General features: G+C 42.7%; 1 protein-coding gene across 4 annotated transcripts in view; it reads right to left on the bottom strand.

Moving 5' to 3' along the window:
* The window catches only part of DGKB (diacylglycerol kinase beta), a 360,345-nt gene that overhangs the window by 31,670 nt on the left and 304,957 nt on the right, over positions 1 to 23,718 (bottom strand). For all 4 annotated transcript variants that reach the window (XM_060280745.1, XM_060280746.1, XM_060280744.1 and 1 more), the window contains one exon: positions 19,461 to 19,656. In XM_060280745.1, coding sequence (XP_060136728.1) covers positions 19,461 to 19,656 — 196 coding nt within the window. The remainder of the gene's footprint in view (positions 1 to 19,460; positions 19,657 to 23,718) is intronic.

Genomic DNA, 23,718 nt, shown 5'->3' with positions numbered 1-23,718 from the left:
TTCCAGGTCTTGGAGACTTTCGGATTCTAAAATGACATTGTTTAAGTGTCATAGGCATCTGTGTCTTGCTAATTCCAGTTACTGCAAGCTGCTTTGCCGATTTGATTTTGCAGCTGAAAATGACTGACTGCCAGACAAAGGGACAGAAACGGCTGCAGCTGGTATTATTGATTATTTCCTCAATTTGAAGGAAGCAAACCAGAGACTAACAACATGGGAGGACAAAGGCTAAGTTGTTCCTTTTCATCTCTGGCATAGCAAGCCTCTGGTCACTATACCATGCAGTGAATTAATTCAGAGAAGGGACCCATTATCACTGTAATGTTTGAGGGTTGTGTAGAAGTCTTAATGACTTGCCTGCTGTGATGGGAACGTAGCGTTTATCATTTTAATAAAGCCAGAGAATTGTAGACAGAAAAGACACTGAACCCAACATGAAGTGCCAATGAACACTGATGGCACTGCACAACTAAACATTTATCAGCTCGTAAAAATAACTTTCCAGTAGCTCATAGTCTCAAACCAAGAGACATCCGGCCCATAGAAACAGAAGTGTGAGTACTCATCAAATTGTTTGAAGACTATGCAAGATTGCCATAATTTATTTGCCGAGAAGCAGGACAAAATAATCAAATCAAGACAGGAGACTTATGCAAACTTAAAAACAAATTATGCTTGTTGTTTCTGTCATGGCTCTTTAATTTCCCTCCTATGCTTCACTGTTTTCTGTTACTAAGAGCTCCAAATACAGATTTGCATGCTAAAAGCAAATCAAAGCGACGAGCAGACCTAATTTGCCGGCCATGCAAAAGCTACAAGTAACCCTAAACCTTCCCAAGTTACACTTATCTGTAAAGTGCTGTATGTGGCACCTTGCTCATCACAGGTTCTCTGGTAACCAAACAGCATTCAGTTGTGACCATCCTTCACAGCGTCAGTGTAAGGATGCTATCTCCAGGATTCATTATCTTAAGATTCGTGGTTTACTGTACGCTTTAGAGGAAGCTGGTGGGACTGAGTTCAAAGCAGAACTGAAGGTTCAGTTGTATTTCCTTTATCTACACTTGACTCAAACAATGCTCAAGTTCCACCAGCATCTTCTTGTAGCCCGTCACTTTTATTATTCATTTTTGTTACACAAGGAAAAGGCTATACCTAGCTAAGTGGACCCAGGTGGCGCTGTGGGTTAAATCACAGAGTCTAGGGCTTGCTGATCAGAAGGTCGGCGGTTCGAATCCCTGCAACGGGGTGAGCTCCCGTTGCTTGGTCCCAGCTCCTGCCCACCTAGCAGTTCGAAAGCACATCAAAGTGCAAGTAGATGAATAGGGACCGCTCCGGCGGGAAGGTAAACGGCGTTTCCGTGCGCTGCTCTGCTTCGCCAGAAGCAGCTTTGTCATGCTGGCCACATGACCCGGATGCTGTCTGCGGACAAACGCCGGCTCCCTCGGCCTATAGAGCGAGATGAGCGCCGCAACCCCAGAGTCGGACACGACTGGACCTGATGGTCAGGGGCCCCTTTACCTTTAGCTAAGTGGTAGAACATCTACTTTGCATGCAGAGTATCCCAGGGTCATTCCGAGGCATCTCCACATACAGTAGGGACCTGTCTAAAACCCTCAAGAGCTGTTTCCAGTCACTGTAGACAATATTGAGCTAGATAGATCAACCGTCTGACTTGATACAGTGGTACTTCTGGTTACAAACTTAATTCGTTCCGGAGGTCCGTTCTTAAGCCCAAACCGCTTGTAACATGAGACACGCTTTCACTAATGGGGCCTCCCGCTGCTGCCGCCGTGTGACTTCCGCTCGCAACTGGGAGCATCTACTTCCGGGTTCGCAGAGCTCGTAGCCCGAAGTGTTCACAAGGAGGATGGTACGTAACACGAGGTTCCACTGTGTAAGACAGCTTACTACGTTATGAGTGTTATTGCTTTATTTATTACGTTTATATCCCACCTTTTCCTCCAAGGACAAAGGGCAGAATATGGGGTGTACTGAGAGTGGAGTAAGATAGGCTGAGAGACATTAACTTGCACAAGGTCACCCAGGGTGCTTCTGGCTGACTGGTTATTCAACCTGGGTCTCCCCAGTTCTAGCCCATACACCACATTTTTTTCCTCTGGGGTCTACCAGGTACTTACATAATCTCCAATAGACCCTTCTGCATGCCCCCTCCCACCTAGAGGTGGGGCAGTGGCCACAAGGGATGTGGCTGTTACCATAGTGTATGGAACCCTCTACCATAGAAGGTCTGCCTAGTGCCCTTCCTACCGGCTTTCTTGAGTAAAGCTAAGACTACCTTTTTGCGATGTTTGTAAGACTAATATATTGCTCCTGCTTGTTTTGTTTGTTCCTGGGTTGTCCTGCACAGATGCTGTCTTTCATTATATGGGTTTTTTGTTTTACATTTGATGCTTAAAACTGTGTTGTAAGTCACCCTTTCATCCACTGTGGATTCACAGGGCAGGTTAAAATATTTTAAATAAATGAACTAGAATAATTTGGTGAAAGGAGGAGACTGCTTTAACTAGGGGACGTTCTCTGCTTCCATCAATCATGCACATGTCCCACAAACAAATCAAAATTTGACACTGCAGGAATAGGAAGTTCTCAAACAATCTCGACCATTTATTTGGAAGGTAGCTTTCTCTAAGAAAGCCTCTCTAAATATTTCTGCCTCTTGTTGTTACAACTATACATTTGCAAACAAAGGTAGCAGATCATATGATAAAATGAACGTTAATACACACACACACACACTTTTTTTTAAAAAAAATGGCTCTACTTGTGATGAAAGGCAAAAGGAAGTACTATTTCACATGACACACATAATAGCTATTGATATCCTAATCTAATTCTCTTTTAAAACCATCCAAATTGGAGGCTATGTTCTACTTCCGCTGCTAGAAGGGGGCCCCGGCCAAAAGGCCATGTATTTAAACTCTCTCTTCCAAAGAGTGAAGGCCACAAGCCTTCCAGAAACTTAAAACTATTCGGATACAAGCACAATAGGTGTTGACATCAAATAATTCTTTACATCCGAAGAAGCTATATTAGAAAATCTTCAGACTTACACTTGACTAAATAATAAGGGTCATATACTTGAGCCTTCCATTCAGAATGAGACTCATGCTGCCATTGCAGGATGTCAATGTCAATGCCTTAGCATATTAAAGGTAGTGATACTACTCCTAAATATCCACAATTCTCAATACTCAAAATAGTGCACAGTTGAGATTTAAAATGAATTACTGATTAGCTGAAATGGGTAGGCCTAATTGTGCTCTTCCTGAAATAATTACAAGACTCCCATTGAGTTCCGTAAGAAAAAGATTATGTCCTATGAATTAAAACATGCCTGCACAGACCATCTACTTTCAATTCTCGAATTCTGCTTGTCTAGATAGTCCTTTGAAAAGACTTAATCTGTTCTTGCATACTTAAAGAGGACTTTATTAATGTTTAACTTCCTGTAGCTAATTTGGCTGCTATGTGCAACCATAAAATTTTATGACAGTAAACATGAGAGATGTGCCTAAATTACAATGGAATGTTATTAGACTACTTTCTTGTTATATTTGGTATCAGTGCTATTACATTTCACAATGTGAAATACTGTATTTCACAATGTCTAATTTTACACAAAGCCTTTTTAAAAAAAGAAAAGAAAAGAAATTACGGGGATACATGTGCTGAGCCAGCTATTCCAACTACCTGACTCTTTTATCTATGCAGTATCTGATTTAGATATTTGATCGGTACAAATGCTTTGGCATAGTGCTGATACACCTGGAGACATAATTTAAGTGGCCAGTAATGACAGCAAGACATCACTGAAATGTCTTCACATGTTCGCTTGATGCAGAGTAATGCATTTAAAATGGCTCCTTGCATCTCTCAAACACTTCTCTACAAATTGGAGCAAGGAAATAATATAATGATGCACTGAATATTGTTTTGCTCCGGTCAGGAAAAGAATCAGCTGCCAGTCCTTTCATTGTGAGGAAAAAACAGGTCAATGGTAGACTCAAAGAATGGGAAAAATAGTATCAGAACATTGTTCATTACATCTAATATGTCAGGGACTGGAAGGACTCTGGCAAGTATGTGGCGGAGGCAGGGGGGCAGAGGTGAACCCAGGAGAGGGCGCCTGGCCCACAACAAATATTGAGGAGGCTGAAGATGCCTTGGCCTCTAGAGTTGGCACACCAACATTATCATTGAGCTCCAATCTTTCCTAATAAATTTAAAAATGTTTTATTTGTGTTCTGCTATCCAGTATTGCATATGCAGAATTTTACTGCTAAAATTACTTTAAACTCAATCAATCCACCTAATCTTAGTTCTATCTTTTCTAAAGCAAACCCTCTAAAACCCCAAATCCCATGCTGAACTAGTGATGTCTGCCTAGTTTTACTTTTGTGTTCCACTATCCTATGTAGCTTATATGGTTCTGCCCACATATAACAAAGCATGTTGCCATATTGTCGTAAATCCTGTTGCACATAATAGGATTTACTTCTGAATAAATATGCATGGGATTGCTCTGTGAATGGTAGTTCCTATGAGATTATTTCAACCACAAGAAACTGTGTCCAATGGATCCATTCCTTTTCATGTCTCCTCTCATAGTGCACTATTGAATTCCTGTCACTGAAGCACTACTTGTTCAGCATTTTCTGGATTGCAAACATGGAATTGGGGATTTCAGAGTGTTTGTCACCGAAAGATTGATTTGCATACATTTTAATTGGACAGCAGTGCAAGGCTTTCAGCAAGTGGAGCTTACCCCCAATGGTTGGAATCATTAGCTGAAACCAAGCTGCTTTTTATAAGCATTTTCTCTTACTTGCACCTTCTCTGTGATCCCCCCCCATAACTACAACAAGTCTGGGGAACCCAAGGCCTCCCAGACAGTGGCAGAGGAAGAGGAGTGTGGGGGGAGTGGACCGCCCCCGGCAGCATGATCCCGGTGGGGTACCATCGCGGCCCACCCGCCCTGGGCACCCCACCCCCACAGGTGGTGCGCCATGCCCCCAGGACGCGCACCAGCCCCACCCCTGCTTGCTCACCGTCCCCTGTGCCGGAGCATGAAGCTCCGCCACTGCTTCCAGATGTTAATAGATGACAACTTCCAACTTCCTAAACCACTGACCACACTGGCTGGTGATGGTGGGATCTGGGAGCCCAACATCATCTAGATGGCCACAAGCTCCCCCACATCTGAGCCAAGGATTATTATACTTGCTGTGAGTGAAACTCATACATGCTACAGACACTTCAGCTTTTAAGGATTGTGAAAAATCTCTTTCTCTTCCTTTTGCAGCTGGAGCAGTTACATTTTATAGAATGTACTGTTTTGGTTTTAATATTCTGATTCAATAAACAATCCACCATACATACTCAATGTTATTGGGAAGAAAGTAGGCGGGGAAATAGAGCCACATAATTGAGCCTGCATTTGTCACAATGCCTCTGGGAGTTCCAGTCTACACTGGGATCAACAATTTCCAGTTCTTATCTCACACACTTAGCCATTATGCTATAGTGCCAGCTGTTCCAAAGATAACATTTCCTACATTTATGGAAAGGGTAAGCTGCAACGTAAGAACATAAGAAGTCTGCTGGATCAGGTCAGTGGCCATTCTAGTCTGGCACCCTGCTCTCTGTGTCCAACTATACACGCAAGGGAAGCTTGCAAGCAGGATCTGAGTGCAACAGGACTCTTCTCTCGTGTGCTTTCCAGCAATCAGAAACACAATGTCCCCAACAGTGGAGCTGGTAGCCATTGATAACCTTATCCTCCATGGATTTGTCTAATCCTCTGTCAAAGCTATCCAAGATGGTGGCAACTCCTACTTTTTGTGAATTTGTAGTTCCGACAAAGAAGTACTTTCTTTTGTCTGTTCTAAATCTTTGAACGTTCACCTTCACTGGGTGGCCCTAAGTTCCCGTGTTATTATTGTGCTCCTTGCTCAACCTCTCTCTAAACAACTCCATTATCCTAGATTAGGGACTCAGCTAGATCGGTGAAGAAAAAGCGTTGTACAGGGGTAGCTTGGTTTAAGAACAGCTTAGCTTATGAACAACTGGAATTAAGAAGGCTGCAAACCCGGAAGTAGGTGTTTTGGTTTGTGAACTTTGCCTTGGAATAAGAACATGTTCCGTTTCCTGTTGAGTGTGTTCCATTTGTAAATTGAGTCCCCCGCTGCTATGGGAAAGCACGCCTTGGTTTAAGAACGCTTTGGTTTAAGAACGGACTTCAGGAACGGATTAAGTTCGTAAACTAAGGTACCACTGTATATGCATCATAACACTGTGACACCTGATGGCGCTGTGGAGTTCTGTTGTTGCCAACCCGACTTCTCATACAAAATTCACAGCGTGTTTAACTGAAGCGTTTCCATGATGTGTCTGCACCTGGACCAAGTACTCTCTCCTCAATAATGCAGACAATTAAAGCCAACCATGAGCTGGTTCAAGCTTGCAAACTTTGTTTCTACACAGTGCTCCCTAAGTTTCCCCTAGGAATGTAATGGTGCAGAGTGTATTTTGTAAGACCTGGGATATCTGCAGTTGCAGGTGTGAGTCCTTGAAAGCATTTTCTATGGTTGCGGTTGCACATTTTGTCTCCAGTTAACAGAGTCACGAGGATCTCTCCTCAAAAGCCATAGCACTGTGTGTGTGTGTGTGTGTGTGTGTGTGTGTGTGTGGAGGGAGGGAGGGAGGGAGGGAGGGAGAGGGAGAGGGAGAGCTGGCTTCACACAAGGCATTCTCTGCATGAATGCTCCCTTGGGAACATTGCAAGGAGATAAAATTGTCCTTACAAGTTGGCCCTGCATGCCCCAATCAAAGGAAAGGAAAGAAGGAAAGCCCAGAAAAAGAATAGGAAACATGCTGTGTACTATTTTACTAGAAGCAGATGCACTATGAAACTAGATAGGGAGATATAATGAACTGAACAGGGTATCAAATTATTGTAATTTGTATATTTAAACAGACATCTACATTAAAAAAACAACAACTATAGGGCCTATCTAGATTGCTTTGTTCATATTTGTGTGGCATGCAGCTATCTTAATTCAGCCAGTCAAATTATCAGCCTGAAAGCTGACAGAACTTTTCTTCACTGTTCCAGCTCACTGTTCACTCTTTCTTCCAAAGCCAGCTCTCAATTCATCCATCATAGGACTCACTGAGCAATACAGATGTGAATTTTGGGCAGAATAAATCAGCCACAACAAAAAAGCAACACAGTGCAAATAAATAGAACGGTACTTGTCACTTTATTCCGTCAACAGCTTTGAATCCCACACTGTAAATAGGGTGGTGAGACTTAACGCCATGCAGAATCTCAGCTGCTAGCAAGCATCACCAAATATACGACATGCCCAGAAAAGAGCCTTCAAAGCTTAATTTCCCTTAGAAGGTCTATATCGCATGCTATCCCAAGTCGCAAACGTCCCCCCACCCCACTTTCTTACCAATATCATACACACTGATGGTAGTTATTATTGAATTGTGCTGTATATATAACATAGCTAGGGACCATCATTCAGATGATTATAGCGAGAAAGAAATCTTTTTCTGTCCTTGATTTCAAAATCAACTTAAGGAGAGGTGAGCACGATGGCCCTGAGTGTGTGTGTGTGTATATGTTATGTGCACAGGGTGGGAAATGATAAAACGTCTTTAAATCACAATACATCGTTACAACACTTCAAACTATTTTAGATTAGGCTGTTACTTTCCAAAACATCACATGCCATTTCAAAGCAACTGTTATTCCTATTGATGCCTCAACTTTGAAACTTCAATTTTTTATTTTTTAAAAAACCCTAATGAAAACACTATGCTTCGCCGGGAAGGGAGGGGGGAGATTACAAAATTAATAATTTAGGTTTGGAGTGTCTGAATTCTAGTCTTTTAAAAGCTGCCTGCCAACAGATGGTTGGCATTTAGAGAGCACACACTGGCTGGCTGCAGTCCTAGGCACAGTTACTTGTAAGTAAGTCCCCAAGAACTCAGTGGCTCTTGCTTCCAAGCAGATATGCACAGGGCTGTGCTTAGTAATTTGTAAACTATATTATTACCATTTCTTTTTAAGTGTGCCTTTTCACTTACAGAGTGAATCTGGATTTTCCCAGGTGAATCGTGATTTTATGCTCTTAGCCACTGCCTCTTGCTTTCAACTTTCAAATTTAAAATTGCTACAGTGGCTACATGATTCAATAATTGTCCTATTGGAAACGAAGCAGGTATTCTGACTGTGATTTCAGGTTTTTCTGTTTGCTTTGGCAGCTGCTTAAGTGTAGAGTACAAAAAACTAATCACAATATATTAGAAAATTTAACGGTGTGTGCATATACATTTCAGTTATATATATTTGGCAATCACTATTAATAAAAAGCGTGTTTGAAATTTATGCAAGTGCCCTGTTAATTTCTGTAATGTTGCCATCTATGTGCAGGCAACATTGTACTTTGTTATTACGCCATTTCAATTTTAGCGGGGGCTCACTAGCCAAACGCTGGCACCTACAACTTGTAAGGTTATGATTAAACCTCACTTCAAGTCTGTAAAATGTAAAGATACTAGCTTTCATTAAGTGCTGTCATAAATCTTTCTACTCCGGCCTTACTAGATTTAATGTTTAATCTTCTCCTGTGCTGCAGAGGCATTACCCAGGAGTGCATCTAACTCTCATTTAAAAGGATGTGGGCAGCTGTAGAGCCAGGTGTGGGAAAGATGTAACCTAACCTTAGTCCGTCGTAAAAAGGCTGATGAATTAACAACGCAACAACTCTCCATTTCAAGAAATCAGCAAAAAATGCCCACCCAACAAAGCCCAAAGGATGCGAGTTTCTGTAAGTCAGAGGTGGGTAATATGTAGCCCTCCAGATATTGTTGGACACCAACTCGCATGAACTCCAGTCAGCAAGGTCAATGTTTTTTGGCAGGGCCGTCTTAAGCAGGTCGGGCGCCCTGGTGCGCAGATCGCTCTGGCGCCCCTGCCCCATTTCTTCCCGCGGCTGGTGGGCGGGTGCAGCGTGCAGTGCCCCCCTGCCAACCCGGCGCCCTGGCGCCCCACACCACTAGAGTCAATGGGCAAGCCGCCCCTGTTTTTTGGGATGATGGGAGCTGCAGTTCAATGAGATCTGAAGCACCATAAGTCCTACATTTCTGCATTGGCTGTTCCCATTTGCGCAGTGGATGCCTTTGAAGTGCAGGTTTGTTTCTTCACCCCCATCAACTGATTGACGAAATGGGGAAAAAAATGCTTTGCCAGTGCTATGCTTGGGGCTTCTCAAAGCTTTGTGCACAGGGCTGGCAAAGCGGCATGCGCTGTGGTTCGCAAGCGCCTGACAGGCTTGGCTCCAGAGTAGCTCATCTGCAAGTGGAAGGACTCCTCCTCTTTGTGGAAGAACTCGGGATGTTGTGGAGCCTGTAACTCACACAAGTGAGGGCCTTTTAAAGTAGATTTTCAGAGGGGACAGGGGAAATGAGTGAAAATTACGTTCTTGCTTCTCAGAGCAGAAAGTTCTATGGTTGGAGCCCCACTCACAGGAACTCTGGCTCTGACCCACTGTTTATATCCAATGTTTTTGTGAGGTATTTTTGGAGAAGAAGAAAAGTGGGTGGCTAAATAGCCTCTAATAAAATACTTCCAGTTGTTGTTGTTGTTGTTGTTGTTGTTGTTGTTGTTGTTTTAAAAAAAGATCTCTTTAATCGACAGATTCAGAACATCTGTTTCGTTCTTTGATTTGTGTTGCCCTGTTTGTTAGCCACCTCTCCGAAAATGTTCCAGGTATAAATTATTTGCAATTGTAAGTGGATTTCCCCCCCTTTAAATACTGCGGGTTGGAGGAGGGGTAATTAACAACATACGATTACAGGTGCTTCCTTTGCAGGGAAAATAATCCACATTGTTATTGTAATTTAGCATAGTGATTTAAAACAGCACTATGTGCTATGAAAACATTTCAGTAACAGATAAAAATTCAGTCTGAGGTGGAAAAATTGGACTCATTCAAGAGCCGGATAATTCTGAGGCTCTTCTGTATTAGGGGATCTTTCAAGATGGTGAATAATTGTAATAAAAAAAGATTACATTAAAATAATTGACTTTAGTATGATAAGGTGTTTGAATTTGGGTTTGGTTAAGAGTCACACTTATATCTTGTAATGCCAAATAGATGGTTTCTCCTGCTGACCTTTATATGAGGAGGCAGGAAAATCTGTCATCGCTATTCAATTTGTTTAACTGCAGACACATGTTCCCTAGAGACGCCTGACACTATATTATCCATTTAACCCTGCCCTGGACACCTGGATCTTCAGATTAATAATTTTCCAAAATACAAACGAGACATTCCTGCTTATTCTTCACTGGATGTTGTGGAAAATAACCTGCTTCAGAAGAAAAGCTTATTCCTTATCCCTTGAATATAGAAATGTTCAATTCCTTAAGCTATTTTGCAAAGGAGTTCTATTCAATGTAACACATTTCACTTATAGATGGTTATGGTGCATGTTAAAAACAAGATTTAAATAACATCCTGTAGCTGAGACAATTCTCCTTCAGTTGGAGATACTTGGGTTTATGACTATCTGCCCCTTCTGCAGGGCCATTTGTCCCCCACAAAAGGGGGGGGATATTTGTCAATTTTCAGTGTACAATTGAACCCTAAGAATGTTCATCTTACATTTAAAAGGAGACTGAAAGCTACGAACATACAAAAGCCTTGCTGGTCCTTCAAGCTGTGACCTCCTGTCCTCTTGGGACAGAATGCCCCCTGGCAATGATAATACATAATGATGTCACCTCATCTTTAGAGACGAAACCAACCACTGCCCCATAAAATTCACCTGTCTCCCCCCAAAACTGAAAAGACGTCTCTAAGACGGCTGGCTATCCCTCACCTAGAGGGACACAGGTTCTTTATCTCTGCTGGCTGCTGATTGATCTGTTTTCCTCCACTTCACCTGTCTTCCCAATATCATTGCCACACATGCTTACATTCTATCATCTGCTCCAGACACTCTTCTCTTGCCATCCAATCTGTGTACTCAAATCTAGTGTGCAGCTGGATTGTAGTTTCTGTATTTTAAATTATATCCACCATCTAGCTCAGTCCAATGGATTATTTAGGCTAGGGGTCAGCAAACGTTTTCAGCTGGGGGCCGGTCCACTGTCCCTCAGACTTTGGGGTGGGGGACGATAGTTTGAAAAGAAGAAGAAGAATGAATTCCTATGCCCCACAAATAACCCAGATATGCATTTTAAATAAAAGCACACATTCTACTCATGTAAAAACACCAGGCAGGCCCCACAAATAACCCAGAAATACATTTTAAATAAAAGGACACATTCTACTCATGTAAAAACATGCTGATTCCCGGACCGTTCGCGGGCCGGATGCAGAAGGCGATTGGGCCGGATTTGGCCCCCAGGCCTTAGTTTGCCTACCCATGATTTAGGCACTGACAGATTTTGTAGAGGAGGAAGACTGACCCAGGGTTTAGGAGGTGAGCTTGGGGTGTGGGTGACCCGCCTGACCCGTTCTTTTCCCCCTCTACTGCTTTTAAAATTGTGGTGTCCCTTCTGACACGGTAAAGCATTGCCAGTAAACTCCTGGGTTGTTTACATGAGCATATTGTAAACAGGCTGCACTGGAAAGAACAAGCTGCCTTACAAATTAATGGCATTGTGAGGTGCTGCCTGCTGGGGTGAAAATAAATTGTAAGAAAATATAGGGAGACAGGTAATGGGCACTAGCTCTGCGGCACAACACTTTTCAAATAGCTGGTGTTGACTGTGTGCCAATAGATATGGCAATAACTGTCAACAGGATTTACAGTACTTTCACATTTACACAGCAAGAGTGGAGAGGCTGAGAGAGTTCTATAGTTTTATTTAAAGTTGAGTGCCAACTGTTTCTGTACCAGCTATTTCCAAGTAACTGGGTCACAAACACACTGGCTGTCATTCATGTGTGTTGCTAAAGCACTCTTTTTTCTTTTTTTTTAGTCCTTGGTTATCACAAGCCCTTGAAGCATGTTTTTAGAATCTTTGCGGCATTATCGAGGCATATGTTTGCAGAACAGAATTCCAGCAAGGGTATATCTTGCCATCTGTCATGAATCCCACCAACTCTGGTTGCCCTAATTGAACTCTGGGTGCTGTGCTAACGAGAGCTGCTTCATTTACAACAGGGATGGGCGAAACCAGTGGGAATCACCTACCAGGCCCAGGGAGCACAGCCAATGGGGAGGGATTCTGGGAGTTGCTGGCATCCATCTGTCTCGAGAGACAATGGAGTGCACCTCCGGGGGCGAAGTCAAATCATTGCATTAGCAGCACCGAAGTGACCTTCCTTGGTGTTCAAGCCTGTGCAGTGTGTATGGAGTTTCTGGGCTGCTGAGATAACAAGACCTCCCCCCCCCCTTGGCCTCACTGATGTGGTCCAAAGAAAATCAGAGCAATATGTTTGGAACCAGATTGGCTTCAGGAGTTGCCAGAAGGAGGCGTACAAGGTGCCATCCAACCACCTTAGGGCCTGCATTCCAGTTTGGGGTAGGGTTTACTCCTTAGCCTTTGCTTCTCCTGAAGATATCCCACAAGGCAGTGGGGGTTTAGGACCAGAGTTTTCCTTCTCCTAGATGGGCTACCTTCCTAGGTGGACTAGCCTCATCTGCCCCCCACATCCCTCTGGGAGTTGTAGATCAATGACATCTGGAGATTTACATCTTTCTGTTGCTGCTTAGTGAATGGTGATAGGTAGCGTAGGCAAATTGTTTTGAGCTGCTGTGGATATCTGAGGAATCAGGAGACCGATGAAACAATTATCTGAGCCACTGCAGGCAAGGACCCTATTTATCATTTCAATTCTGGACCCATAGAAGAATATCTACCTGCTTCATTGATAGTAAAGCAGGGGTGCCAACTTGAATAAAATACATGATTGATTACATGAAGCAGGGCATGCACACCATTTCAATGGCAATGCCCTTCTACTGGGGGGGAGGTAAAGGAAAAGGGACCTCTGACCATTAGGTCCAGTCGTGACCGACTCTGGGGTTGCAGCGCTCATCTCGCGTTATTGGCCGAGGGAGCTAGCGTATAGCTTCCAGGTCATGTGGCCAGCATGACAAAGCCGCTTCTTGCGAACCAGAGCAGCGCACTGAAACGCCGTTTACCTTCCCGCTGTAGCGGTACCTATTTATCTACTTGCACTTTGACGTGCTTTCGAAATGCTAGGTTGGCAGGAGCTGGGACCAAGCAACGGGAGCTCACCCCATCGCGGGGATTCGAACTGCCGACCTTCTGATCGGCAAGCCCTAGGCTCTGTGGTTTAACCCAAAGTGCCACCCGCGTCCCTACTGGGAGGGTCCCCAAATATTTTATGGGGAGCCAAAGCTCCCTTGGCCCCTAGGAGATGGCTCCTATGGTAAAGAGTTTTCTAAATGCTAGTAGTGGCATCTGGATAAAATCAATGACATCTCAACCACAGTGGCATACAATGGTTAATGAGCCAATATCATTAACCAGTGAGTCTGCCTTAAAACCTCCCTGGAGTTTCAAAAGCACTTGCAACAATGTGTGCCTGGGAGTTGCTGTTTAGGAAACAAAGAAACACATACACCCCGCCCCCTGCAATTACATCTGAATATCTGTCAGGTGCTTTTCTGTATTCTAACCTTTCGAATCCAACAAGGTTATGATTTTCAATTTCCATGCCATATCAATGAAGGGTCTTGTATATTGGTTTGGGGATAAAAATTAATAGGTCTGATACAGTACATGAGTAACGTTTTCTACTATACTGGCACTGAGAAACTGCTACCTGCTGATGTAGGAATTTATTTAAAGGTTTTTTTTCTGCAACAAACCTACCCAAACTTGTTGAAAGCCTGAAAGTACCTTTGCGCAAATGTTTATGATATTTCTAACCAAAGTGTCCCCAACACTGGTTTAAATTGCTTTGGTTTTATGCTTTTTTTTGTTAGGGGTATGGATGGCACACTTGTTCCCACGTAAAGGGATATAAAGGGCTGTGTGAAATCTGTTTTTAATTCTTCTAAGCTGAGCCTCAGAATAGCATGTCTTTTCAAAAACCCCACATTTCTCAAATGCTTCTTTAGAGTAGCGCTCTCAGCTCTGGCCTGGGTTCATAGCTGAGCAGGTAAAAACCTTTCACTTAGCAAACTGGCGCATGGGAAAGGCAGATCTCTCCTCTGGAAAATGAATTGATTCTGCTAAAACAAAAGATAATAGGAAAGGTTTCCTTTAAAAAAAAGAAGGAACTATTTGCAACAACTTGAAAGGAAGGGTGACACTGTGGCCACTGAATTCAGAAGCGCTGAATCCAGAAACTAGATTCCTTTAATAGCACCTACATCAGATCTCTTTTAGCTTAAGCCACATGTTTGATTTCTGTCGGGACACGGGTGCCTTTTAAACATATGTTCCATCATTATAGGAATGTGACTGAACTATCCAGTTTATGGCAAGTTTTGATAATGTGAGCTGCTAGATAATTGACAAAAATGTTGCTAGATAATTGAAAAAGAAAGAACCCATTTAACTAGCATGAACAGCATGGAGAATGACATTGTTATACAGCTGTCAAAAAAAAGAAAGAAAGAAAGCTGAATGGTGTAAAATGCTGGAACTTGCTTTTGTTAGACCGATAAGGAGTCAAACAAGTTTATGCTCTTGTCCTTCAAATATGTATTTTAAAAAAACTTCATGTATTGTAGTCATGAAGGCTACAACAAAATGGTAAATGCTACCTGTATTCTACTGTTGATTTACATTAGGGTCACGGTGGAAAATGTTGAGCTGTAAACCTCAAAATCTGTGGTGTAAAGAGGTAATTCACAAATGAATTAACAGTATTTTTGCTGTTATTGAACTTACTTGTTTTAACTAGGTTTTCAAGCTTTTATTGGCTAAATCTGTAGGTCACGGGACAAAAGTCTTGGGTAGGTTAATTGATAGGGGTCAAATTTAAGCAGCAAATCTGAGGGTTGAAGGCACATGCTTATTTTTGAGGTAATTTTGGTTCTGGTGTGTTCCTCTAAAAGAGAATTAAAATAAAAGGTACTGAGGATGGTCTTTCCCCCTAACAATGAAGACTTTTGTATATTTAAAATTTGCCAATTAACACTTCTCTCAATACGTAAAAATGCACCGATATTGACGTGCAAATTATTGACAATAAAAAGTATAAATTTGAGGGTTGATTATTCTAGCTGTTAATACACAAATACACCTTTGAACATCTTACATTTGTTCTTCAAACCCTCTTGAACTGTCACTCTTGAGCATATGGCTGATCACAAAAGCCAAACATTTATTTTTTAAATAATTTCAGCAATATGGAGTAATGCACTCTTGTATGGAAAGTTAAATTATAAATATTTCCCCCTATAGCTGACTTAGGAATGTGGTGCCAGCCTGGACAGGCTCTGTCAGAGGACCAAGAGGACTAGGAGCCCAAGATTAGTGGCAGCGACAGCGGGGAGTTCAAGTAGTGATGGATAAGAGATTCCCACTCCACTGTTGTTGGACACCTCTGTAAGAGAGGGGGAGTTAGCTGGGCCAGAGTAGCTGAAGAAGCAGCTGGCCAGAGCTGACTGAGTTGGAGTCGGAGGGTTGGACAACCAAAGCAGCTTCCATGCCCAAACTGGGCCTAAACCTTGATTGAAATGGAATCTAGAAAACTGGCTTCATCCAAGAGGGCCTGGATGTGGCCTGCAACCATTCGCTCAATAACCTTGCCCAAGGAGGAGAGTAATTCTTTAGTTTTCTGAATCCAGTGAGGGTTTCTTAAGGAGTAGTCTCACTCTACCCATCCTATAATGATGGCTAGGATATATAGAAGCTTGCACAACCACATGTTTCTCAGTATTACACAACCTCATATTTCTCAGTACCTGTATTACACTGGCAGTATTTGAATGTCACCAAATATTTGAAATAAAAGTTGTGTGAAGATCTGCATCCTTATTCAGACTCTTGCCCAAAGCTATGAACATGGTTCACATTCATGTGACTTATAATGCTTTCTCTCTCTTGCGTGCCCATGCGTGCCCGTGCACACACAGTTTCTTTTTTAAAATTGCTGGTGAGAACTGACTGTTAGATGGGTGAAATTTCTAAATCACTTTTTTAAAAGCACATCAGAAAAAATCTTCTGCTGTTTGCTGAATTTGTTTTGGCATGCAGAGACTTTAATGCACCTGCAGAGAGAATGTTCTCCGTAATGGATGACATCTGGTTTGAAGACAAAAGTGGAATGTCAGTAGTTATAGTAAAGGGTATGACAGTGGTTAGAGCCAATCTAGCTGGCAACTGCTGTGAAGTCTCTGAACAATTGTTTGGAAACATGCAGCTTCTTTAGGAAACTGAATAATTCTTACAAACCGCAAAGGCCACACAGATCCTGGACCATCATTCCCCATCCTGATGCTCTCTAGCTGATGGGGATGCACCAGGCTGGCATAGGCTCTACCAGACATTTGACTTCATCACTTCACAGTAGCATGAGCATATTATAATTAATATTTGAAAGAATTTAATGTGCGGGGGAATGTGCCTGGGAGTGTTAGCTTTAGGCATTCTCACATGTTATGTGAAAATGAAACTCCCCGCTTTGGACTAGAGCTCGCATTTTTAAAAGGAGAACGGGTGGGGAAAAGAACAGAGGTTCAAACCAAAGACAGGAAAGTTGTATTCCTTTTGGAATCTGCTGCTCATCACAATTGCTTTGGTTGTATTGGGAGAGGGGAAAAGATGGTGTGACTTCCTCCATTTGTTGCAATTGTTATACAGTCTGAGGCTCTGGGATAGATGGGGCTCCAAGACCCAGGTCACATTTGAGGGAGCTGTGTAATTTAGTCTGCCCTATTTGTTTCCACCTTAAGATTTTCAAATACACTCTGATGTACCACTGTGTTTTTTAAGCTGCACAAAAGGCAATTTTACACAGCGTAACTTTGGTTAAACCACAGAGCCTAGGGCTTGCCAATCAGAAGTTCAGTGGTTCGAATCCCCGCGACGGGGTGAGCTCCCGTTGCTCAGTCCCAGCTCCTGCCAACCTAGCAGTTCAAAAGCACGTCAAAGTGCAAGTAGTTAAATAGATACCGCTCCAGGGGGAAGGTAAACGGCGTTTCCATGCGCTGCTCTGGTTCACCAGAAGCGGCTTAGTCATGCTGGCCACATGACCTGGAAGCTATACGCCAGCTCCCTTGGCCAATAACGCGAGATGAGCGCGCAACCCCAGAGTCGGTCACGACTTGACCTAATGGACAGGGGTCCCTTTAACTTTCCCCACCACAGTGCTGCAGAAATAATATACCGTATATAAAAAAGTTATGCCTGACATACTTTTCTCTTAATGGTATAGAAAGCCCCTCAGACTGGAACAAAGTATGTTGTGTCAAACAAGGGGAGGGAAGAGAGGGCATTCTCAGGGGAAAGGAGTTGGGGGGTAGGGGTGATGTGTGCCTAACACTTTTCCTCTGCAGCCTTTCCTCCAGCTTCTTTCTCTCACTGGGAAACCTTGTCTGAGAGGAACAGCAGTCAAAGGGCTTGCAGAGGGAAAGAGGTGGTGTTAAACCCCTCAACCCTGGCCACTGTATCCAGGGCCGGCCCTACGTGCAGGCTGGGTGGTGCAGGGCACCATGGCGCCAGCCCGCCAGGAGGGCGCCGCGAGCTGCGCCCACCCGATGGCCGGCCGGTCCGCCGCGCAGCTGCGCCCACGGCAACCGCGCTGCGCCTGCCTGCCCACCCGCCGCGCAGCAGCACCTGTGGCAGCCGTGCTGCACGCGGCGCCCACCGCGCTGGGAAACGGGGCGGGAGGGCGCCGGAGGGATCCGGCACACCACGGCACCAGGGGCGCTTAAGATGGCCCTGACTGTATCTCTCCACCACAAATCTCTGCTCCTTCTATTCTGCCTAACAGCAGCTCATACACTCTCCTGCATTTAGGCTCTGGGTGAAAGTTTCTATGGCACCATTCTCCTCATGGCCCCTCCTTGCTTCCGTTATGTGCTATCCCCTGTTTTCCCTGCTTGCCTACACACAGCTCATTCAGTCCTTAGACTCTGATGGACTTCAGAACCTGCATGCAGGGGTGGATGAATCTGTCAATCTCAGTTTTTCTTCCAATTTCTTATCCTTCAGCTTGCATATTATTTGCTCTAACATATGAATTTCCTCCGCACTTTCCCTAATACTTGCTTCCTTGCCTTTTACGCCCTAAACGGCCTCGGTCCAGTATACCTGATGGAGCGTCTCCACCTCCATCATTCTGCCCGGACACTGAGGTCCAGTGCTGAGGGCTTTCTGGCAGTTCCCTCATGGCGAGAAGCCAAGTTACAGGGAACCAGGCAGAGGGCCTTCTCGGTAGTGGCACCCGCCCTGTGGAACTCCCTCCCACCAGATGTCAAGGAGAAAAAACAACTACCAGACTTTTAGAAGACATCTGAAGGCAGCCCTGCTTAGGGAAGCTTTTAATGTTTAATAGATGTTTGCATTTTAATGTTCTGTTGGAAGCCGCCCAGAGTGGGGGGGGGGTTATAAATAAAGTATTATTATTACACACTATTTTTGATTGGAGAACATTGCAAAATTCGGAGAAGTGCAGATTTGAAGGACAGCTATGTTTTGGCTTGCATATTGGTTGAGAAAGTGTAAATTTAGGAAGGTTCTCAATATAGTGCAAACCAAACAGATTTATCCCCCAACCCTACCTGCATGGCATTCTAACCCTAGCCAAATTGTAACACATCTATTTGGTTGATTTTGGATTACATGAAGTGCTGCAAAATAAGGCTACACTCCCTTTGACATGTAGGTACCTGTAGACATAATGGAACCCTAATTTACAGATGAATTGCCAAGTCCTATTAAGAAAACTAAAATATTAGGGGGGGGATAGAACTTGAGAAAACTCCTGGATGTTCTCTCAAATCTGTGGCTTTGTCAGGGCTAACGATTATTGCTTCACTCTGGAAATAAAAACATCTGACAGGATATTCATTCAGTATAAAGAAATAATGGAAGAGATATTAACAAGTAAGCTAATATTTGTGTCTCAGTTCTCAACCCAGCATAACAGACGTTAGCGCAAGACTAATGCAAAACTAGGGATACACAAACATATTAAAATAACTATATATATATATATATATAAAGACATTAATCTGAAAACAGAAATCCTTTTCTGAAACTGTCAAGAAATCACCAAATCTGAGCCCAGACAGGAAGCATGCTGTTTAGATAGCTGAAAGATCTAAACTTTTCACTTGACCTAGTTAGAATTATGGTATAAATCCTCACCTTTAGGATTTGCTGCCAAATGCTCTCTCATACACTGAACAGTCATCAGCTATTTGTAAAAGTATACATAAAATCTTGAAGTTTTATTTATTTCTATTTGGACTCTCACCTTGGCATGCAAACTTCAGCTCCTTAGCATCCGTAACAGTGCTTCTTTTATCTGACCTGTTCTTTTCGAATAGACGATGGCTTCGCCTTTTCCTGGTCTCACCCCAAAGATTTGATCCTCCATGCATGCTTGGGATGTTCAAAATGGCAATCCCTTCCAGGGAAATATTGTTTAAGTCTATCTGAAATCCATCACACTTGCCAGGAAAAGAAGAAGAGAGAAATAAAGGGAGAAATCAGTGATGTCAGAATTAACCTGCTACATGAGCTCCGTTCCATACATCCTTATTTTCTGTCTTTTAGTTTCTGACACAATATGAGTAAGCATAGAGGCCAGTGTCTGGACCCCACCCATAACATTTTCTCCACACCCCAGCCCTGAACTGTAGGCAGGGCCGGCGCATCCATTAAGGCAAACTAGGCAGCTGCCTAGGGCGCCAAAATGGAGGGGGCGCTGGCCAGCCTGCCCGCTGCCCAGTGCTGCCTGGGGCCGCCTCCACTGCGCCTGTCATCTGTTGAGCGGCTTCAGGCCGCTATCCTGAGGCGCGCGCATGCCTCCGGAGAGTGGGCTGAAGCCGCTCAACAGCTGACAGGCGCAGTGGAGGCGGCCCCAGGCTTGCACTCCCCGCGCGAAGCTCCGGGGGCACGCGGGGAGCGCGAGCCTGGGGCCACCTCGCCGCGCCTCTCAGCTGTTTTTTATTTTATTTTTATTTTTTATTTTTCTACTTTTTCTATTTTCTATTTTTTTATTTTATTTTTATTTTTTATTCCACTTTTATTTTTTTCAAAAAAAGGTCAACAGCTCTGGGAAATGGGGGGGGGGGGCAGAAGGTGATCTTCCCTAGGGCGCAAAAAACCCTAGCACCGGCCCTGACTGTAGGGCACCTGCGAAATGGAAAATGAAACAATGTGATAGCAAAAGAACTAATGCCCTCAAATCTAGTCCCCGATAGTCACCAGTTTTGAAGGCACTTGTGATGACATCACAGAGCTTAGTGGGCAAATACTGGTATTTGTTCAAGCTATCTTCACAATCAGCAACAATGGGCCCTTTAGCTCTCTCTGTCAAAGGTTTCATTTACCCGTGGCACTAAAAAGAAAAGGTCAGGAGTTCTACCTTCTGTAATATTGGATGAGCTTCTGGGGAAAAACAACAATATAGAACCAGCCCAAATCCAGAAGGGGAGGTGCTCACTTAAATGGTTTGCTACATCATCAGTCTTCAAACTTGCTTGTATTCATTCAACCAAGTTTAAGCTGTTTTGATATATTGCTTTTCTGTATAGTTTTCCTAGACCATTTTAACCAGCCATATCTCTTGCGGGAGGCTTGCACTGGTATGATTATAGGAAGTTTACAACGGTATGGTTAAAATCAGTCCAAACTACAGTCACAGCCATTTACATAATGCCTCAGCATATGGTAATATTGTGCTCATGTTTTGTTTTAGGAACAGCTACCTGCTCAATCTGGTTTCTTCAGATAGTGAAAACTTGAAATCTCCTTTGTGAAAGTGGCCCAAGTCGAAGTAGAACTGCAACACCTAGCCTCTTGAGTCAAGCTATGATTCCTTTCAGGTTTCAAATGCCTTTTGGATTCCACTTTGATCTACTGTGACATCTCACACCTCATTAGTAAAGTATTGTTATGTTGCTTTTTTACATAATATGGCTCTAATTCCGACATCACCTTAATTCATAATAAGTGTTGAAAGCAATACAGTGGTACCTCGGTTTATGAACACATTTGGTTCCGGAAGTCTGTTCATAAACTGAAGCGTTCATAAACTGAAGCGAACTTTCCCATTGAAAGTAATGGAAAGTGGATTTATCTGTTCCAGACGGTCCGCAGAGTACTTAAACTGAAGTGTTCATAAACTGAAGCGAATTTCCCATTGAAAGTAATGGAAAGTGGATTAATCCATTCCAGACGGGTCCGCAGAGTACTCAACCTGAAGCATACTTAACCCGAAGCATGGGTGTAATTGGTTCCGGAAGTCTGTTCATAAACTGAAGCGTTCATAAACTGAAGCGAACTTTCCCGTTGAAAGTAATGGAAAGTGAATTAATCCGTTCCAGATGGGTCTGCGGTGTTCGTAAACCGAAAATTCGTAAACCGAGGTGTTCATAAACCGAGGTTCCACTGTATTCACCTAGTAATCTAGGGTAAGAATCACGACAACACTCCACGTTTCTTTGTGACAGGCATATAACTCCCAATTGGTCTCCCAATTCTTTTTATTATTATTATTATTATTGTTATTATTATTATGCTTTATTATTAAGTAATGACCTATGGAGGGCAGTGCAGGGTGGCTCTCTGTTGACAGAGGACTAGAAGAAAGAAATGGATGGCAGATGAGAAGTTGCACATAGATGGGAAATAGTAATGGCACCTAATTGTGTCATAGGCCTTCACATGTCACCACAGCACATCTTATGATTGAAGTTTAAGTGTGGAGCTACACCTGTTCATCACACACACTTCCTGAATCAATATGCAAACAACAACAAAAATAGCTCTCTTTCCAAATTGGCACAACTTCAAATTTTATGATACAGTTCTCTGACTAAACAATGTGTACAAAAGTGTTATATATGTTAGGGGAAAACTGCATATATTACTTAAAAAAAATACAAAAGTTGTATTATATTATTATGGGACATTTCTGGCAAAACCTGCAGATTAATTAAAAATTACATATAAAAATGTATTTATTCAGAAAATCCACACTAAAATGCTGACTTGTGATGAATTGTGTTGAAAGCCACCTTTTGGGGCAAGGGTAATGATACAGACTTAAATTGTACCATATGGTTACCAAGTTGACATTTAACTACAGTAGGGTATTGAGTTATTATAATACATTAATTCTGTCCCCACGTGCAACCTAGACATCAAACAGTAATGTAGACAGAAGAACTATCCTTCCAGGTCCAAGTATTAATATTTTCAAAGTTCTTTAATTCACCATTTGAACCCCAACCATTATTTGTTGCTAAATTAGGGTGTCGATCTATCATTCATCTCACTGCCAAAAAGGGTGAGATACTAAACAATTGCTTATGTGTACTAACATCATGATGATTTGAATCTAATTTTAAAATCATCTAAATAAAAGGCTTATCCAATCTCTTGGGCTTTTGTTTTCTTTTATTTTTAGCTTTCTGTTGCTGAGATAGTAACTTGGTTTTGTACTTTGCTGTTGTCCCTTCAATTCATCATGTTTTTAATTGTTCAGTTTTAGGGCAGGGAAATCGAACTCCAGGCAGATCCCAAGACCCTGGTTTGTGATTAATATTATTAACGATGTGTTATTTAATGGTGCTTTCTTAGTTTTACGGCCTTTTATCATTAACTGCCTTCATATGTCAACTTGAGGAGATATTACTGTAGAAAATGTGGCCAACAAATTTTAGGAACAAAAGGAACAGGTCCTACTGGACAATACAGTAAAGGGTTCTCTGTTATTCCTTGGCTAGCCTAGTCCTACTCTATTCCACATGAATGAACTCTTATATGGATCATACAAAATGGAGGTAATGGGACCTCACTGACCAGACATGTCTACCTCCAGGCCAACATGACTGTCCAATGAGAAGGTTTGTGGAATCCAGGTGCTTAATGCACAGTGTCCAATGAGCTCAGAGCAGTGTGCCCAATAGGCTGTGCTGGTGCAAATAATGTTCCAAATGGTTCAAGTTCACCTGCAGGTAGTCACTGTTGCCTTCAGTTCCCTTCCCAAGGTTTACTTTAAAAAAAAAAAAAACCTCTGGACCACTGAAATCTCATCTTATCCTATCTTGCTTTTTCCTAACCTGTCCCTTCTACTTGGTATATATTTATTTCCTTTCTTACTTGCCCATTCTAGATCTCAGGCTCTCTGAAATGTAGCCATTTGTATATGCTCTATGTGTTGCCATACACAATGTTTGAAAGTGGGAGGAAGAAAGAGGAATTGGAGCCATTAGGTTTCCATTCCGAAATTTGCTTTTCCGGATCAAAAGTTAAAATCTGCATATAATATTAATGAAAGGCAGCCTAAAACCTCCAGTAACACATCCTGGAATCGCTTGGCAGCTGGGATGGGGGGAAAAACTTGCATTTTTATTGACTTCCTTTTCAGTGAGGGGTGAGAAAGTGTTTTTAAGTTTTGTACTGGAATCAAACTTTTGGGTTTTGCTTTTACACCTCACATACATGTTAAACATAAAGACGAATTCTTTCTTTTACTAAAAATTCTGCTCATGTGTATACTC

The sequence above is a fragment of the Zootoca vivipara genome, chromosome 12 (assembly GCF_963506605.1).
Source record: "Zootoca vivipara chromosome 12, rZooViv1.1, whole genome shotgun sequence".
NCBI classification, from domain to species: domain Eukaryota; kingdom Metazoa; phylum Chordata; class Lepidosauria; order Squamata; family Lacertidae; genus Zootoca; species Zootoca vivipara.
The sequence above is the reverse complement of the archived record's forward strand: the minus strand, read 5'-3'. Positions and strand labels throughout refer to the sequence as shown.